Source organism: Lactuca saligna, chromosome 1 (genome assembly GCF_052625555.1).
Source record: "Lactuca saligna cultivar CGN05327 chromosome 1, ASM5262555v1, whole genome shotgun sequence".
Classification (NCBI taxonomy): Eukaryota; Viridiplantae; Streptophyta; class Magnoliopsida; order Asterales; family Asteraceae; genus Lactuca; species Lactuca saligna.
Genome location: NC_136417.1, coordinates 12,728,009 through 12,732,211, shown reverse-complemented (window position 1 = coordinate 12,732,211; position 4,203 = coordinate 12,728,009). Strand labels below are relative to the sequence as shown.

Genomic DNA, 4,203 nt, shown 5'->3' with positions numbered 1-4,203 from the left:
GCTGCAATTTTCTCATGACGGAAACCGATATATCTGGAGTTTTATTTTTCTAATTTTAACGTCCAGGAATATTTTTCCTTAGATAAGAATAAAAAAAGAATATCAGCATTATCTCGGATTGCGCGATGGAATATATCGAAGCTTCGAAACTTTGATGAGGCGTAAAAATCGGCCACGTAATCAGGCAGGCTCCTTCACTGCGTTCTATTCGATGAAAGAAGCGGTACGTACAGTCGACCTCCGGTTACCCTCGAAAGCCAAGAGGCCCAAGACACAGCTAGTGACAGTTTGAATTTTAGCCATGATATTGCTCATGCATGACGTAAATATAATGAACATATCGAGGGAGTTGAAGTATATAAAGACAAGGCTCCTGCTTGCTTGGAGCTCATCTCCAATCAACAGTGATAACAATGGTGTCATTCTTCATCACAGTATCAGCTCTTCCTGTCTTCTTCTTCTTCTTCTTCCTTCTTTTCAAATTTAGAAGCTTTCTTTCAAAAACCCTCCACCGTCTACCACCAGGACCTCCCGGGCTCCCTATAATCGGAAACCTGCACCAGCTCGATACAGCCGACCTTGCAGACCACCTATGGCGTCTCTCAAAACGTTATGGCCCCTTAATGTCCCTGCGCCTTGGTTTCATTCAGACCCTCGTTGTGTCTTCTGCTGACATGGCTAAAGAAGTTTTGAAAACGAAAGATTTGGTTTTTTGCACGAGGCCTATATTGACAGGTCAGAAAAAGATGTCGTACAGCAATAAAGATGTAGCTTGGTCACCATACAGTGAGTACTGGAGAGAAATGAGAAAGATATGTATCATTCATTTGTTTTCTTCGAAACAAGTGAACTCGTTTCGTTATGTTCGTGAAGAAGAAGTTTTCGCCATGATTGATAATATAAAGACCCGAATTTCAATAAAAAAAGAAGTAAATCTGAGTGAGACTATGATGATTCTGACGAGTAATATTATTTCGAGGGTGGCTTTTGGCAAGAGGCCGTATGTTTATGATGACGAACAGCAAGAAGTGAGACGATTCCAGGAGCTTTTATTAGAGTGTCAAGCTTTGCTTGTTAACTTTTATTACAGAGATTATTTTCCTCTGATGGGGTGGCTTGATAATCTTAATGGAAGCATTCCTAGACTCGAAAAGAATTTCAAAGAAATGGATGAGTGTTATCAAGAAATCATTGATGAGCATCTGAATCGAAACAGACCAAACAAAATGCAAGAAGATATGGTTGATATCTTGCTTCGTGTCAAAGAAGACTCAGATTCCTATATCGATCTCACTTTTGATAATATCAAAGGTGTGCTTATGGTGCGTATTTCAATTCTTAATTTCGAATCTATAGTTGTTTCGACTTTCGATAGTAATTAAGCCATAACTTTGTTTGAAATTTTCAGAATATCATGTTAGGGGGAACAGAAACAAGCGCCTCGGGAGTGGTGTGGGCGATGACATTGCTGATGAAGAACCCTAAATGTTTAAAGAAAGTTCAACAAGAAGTGAGGAACGCAATCGGGAACAAAGGGAAAGTAGAGGAATGTGATCTTTATAAGCTCAACTATCTGAAAGCAGTGATAAAAGAGACGCTTAGATTGTACCCAGTTGCACCTCTTTTAGTGGCACGTGAATCGAGAGAAGAATGCGTTTTAGACGGATACGAGATACCAAAGAAGACTCTGGTGTACGTGAACGCTTGGGCAGTGGGGAGAGACCCGAAATGTTGGGAAAGACCCGAAGAGTTTGAGCCAGAGAGGTTTATGGGAAGTAGCGTTGATTACAAAGGAATGGATTTTGAGTTGATTCCATTTGGGTCTGGTCGGAGAGGGTGTCCGGGGATGACGATGGGAGCTGTGACGATGGAGTTGGCTCTGTCGAATCTTGTTTACTCGTTTGACTGGGAGTTACCGGAGGGGACGAAGGAGATTAATACTTTGACAACTCCGGGGACTGTTTCGCATAAGAAGGATGCGCTTCGATTGGTGGGTAAAGTTTACGATCATGTTCACGGCTACGGCTGCTGAGTTGGTTAATGGGATGTTTTCCGGGATAATATGTGATTTTGTTAATCCAGTTTTTCTCGGATGCGATTGCATATATGATCGTTCGAGCATGTTTCATGTTTTTCAATGCAAAATTCCATTTGTGTTGTTTTAGTTTATAATTTGGTGGCACCTCAACAAAGCCCATGATATAAAAAATACTCAAATTAACTAATCTAAACATACTAGCAATCTAGTATGAATCGGAAGATAATGACTAAAAAATTTGTTTATGGCAAAAATAATCACTTAGTCTGATATTGGACTAATCATTTAGTTTGATTTTAAATTAAAAAAATATTTATTTTGAAAAAAAATACATTTGGAATTGACATTCCAGATTTTCAAACCAACTTTTTGGATTCTAGTAAATATGAACTATATATGATCCTAGTGAATACAATACATTCTATGAAAAAACAGTAATATTAAACATTTTGAAATATATATTTTGAACCAAGAGATTTTATTTGGAAAAAACCAAAAAATTATTTCAAAATTTAAAGATCAAAAACAAAATAAAGTATTCGGAAGTAAATAATCATTTTCAAAAACTAGAAAATTTTCTTTTTTTTAAAAAGTGGACAACCAACTTTATAAAATATAAATTTGAAACCTTAATCTACATGGTTTTTGCTATTTATATTTTTCTTATTTATATTTTTTTCTTTTATCTTTATTACATATTATCAGTGTTGTAAAATTTTCAATTAGGTCCTGATTAATTTTAGATTAGTCATTAGGCGCTACCCGACCGATTAGAAGACGATTTGCGATTAATTCATACTTAGACAATGAGTGAAGCAGTACCAAACGATCAAATTTTAACACTGTGAAAAAGTTTCAATGCAGTAGAAACTATTTAAGAAATTATTAGTGTTGTATTAATCATATTAACCTACTTTGTTATGATATTAGTGGTATTTACGAACTTTATTATGATATTAGTTATATTTAATATTTTAAAATTCAAAAAATTAACAATTTAGGGTCCCCGATTAATCCCCCAATTAACCTAGTCCACCGACTAGCTAACGTCAAACATTTTTTTACGACCTTACATATTATATAAACACTTATTAATTAAAAATATATAATATATAATTGAAACCTATATTTCACCAAAAAAAATTATATCATTACAAAAATTTCCTCATCGCCTTCAAACAACATGTTTATATTAGCCCCTTTTTATAGAAAGATCTAGTATCTCCATTTGAGAACATGGGTTATTGCAAGAGGCTACTAAATTATCTACATCCTTGTGTGTAATGAATAAGGAAAGCATGTTTTGGCATCTCATATAGAAAGGTGACGAGCAGCGGCAATGAACCGACTACCACCACCCTCGACCCACCAGATTAGGGATGAAAGTTTCACCCGATCCGGTGGGGAACCCAGTTGACTCGCCCTAACCGGGGACGGGTATTCCCCACCAAAATAGGTATCGGGTACGGGGCTGGGGATCCCCATTATGCTAAAACCGGGGATGGGGTCGGGGTCTGGTATAATAATCCCCAACCTGCCCCACTCCCGCTTTGATGACTATATATAATATTAGTATAATGATCATTTATTGAATTTGAATTAAGTCCACTAAGATGAATTGATTTATATTAGACCATCAAACATAGAGTCTATATAACAAATTATGTTCCCAAGTCCAAGAGTTCATCAATCGTCACTTTTTTCGATGGTCTGTATACCAAATGTCACTTTTCGTTTTGATGCTTGTTAAACTTTATAATTGATGTAAACAGACTCTGATTATGGCATATGGTTTTGATCGCTTATTAAACTTGGTTTTTATTTTGTAAGTTGATTTTATTATGTTGATAGATCGGGGATGGGTTGGGGATGGCCCGGGGATGGGCTGGAGAAAAGCCCAAAATACAACGAGGAGGGGATTTGATTCCCCGCATCCGTCGAGGATGGGGATGAGGTTAAAAACTCGGGGATAGGGATAGGGATGGTCAACCCCGGCCCAAACCTGCCCCATTTCCATCCTTACGTCAGATTGACAATGATTTGTGATGATGACAACAACGATCGTCAACAACTTGGATGTGTAGAATAAATGATCCAGTTGCAAGCTAATTGACATACACTAAATTGGATCGATTTCAAAATCTAATATCTAAATTGGATAAACT

General features: G+C 36.9%; 1 protein-coding gene across 1 annotated transcript; it reads left to right on the top strand.

Moving 5' to 3' along the window:
• The first annotated feature begins 410 nt into the window (after positions 1 to 410).
• LOC145048272 (cytochrome P450 83B1-like) lies at positions 411 to 2,117 on the top strand. Its single transcript, XM_078996724.1, has 2 exons — positions 411 to 1,322; positions 1,409 to 2,117. The coding sequence occupies exons 1-2, from the start codon at positions 414 to 416 to the stop codon at positions 2,030 to 2,032; spliced, it is 1,533 nt and encodes a 510-aa protein (XP_078852850.1). The 5' UTR covers positions 411 to 413; the 3' UTR covers positions 2,033 to 2,117.
• Positions 2,118 to 4,203: the final 2,086 nt, after the last annotated feature.

Coding starts and splice junctions, on each gene's coding strand:
- LOC145048272 (XM_078996724.1), top strand. CDS start 414: ATGGTGTCATTCTTCATCACAGTATCAGCTCTTCCTGTCTTCTTCTTC. Junction 1,323..1,408: donor ATATCAAAGGTGTGCTTATG/GTGCGTATTTCA, acceptor TGAAATTTTCAG/AATATCATGTTAGGGGGAAC.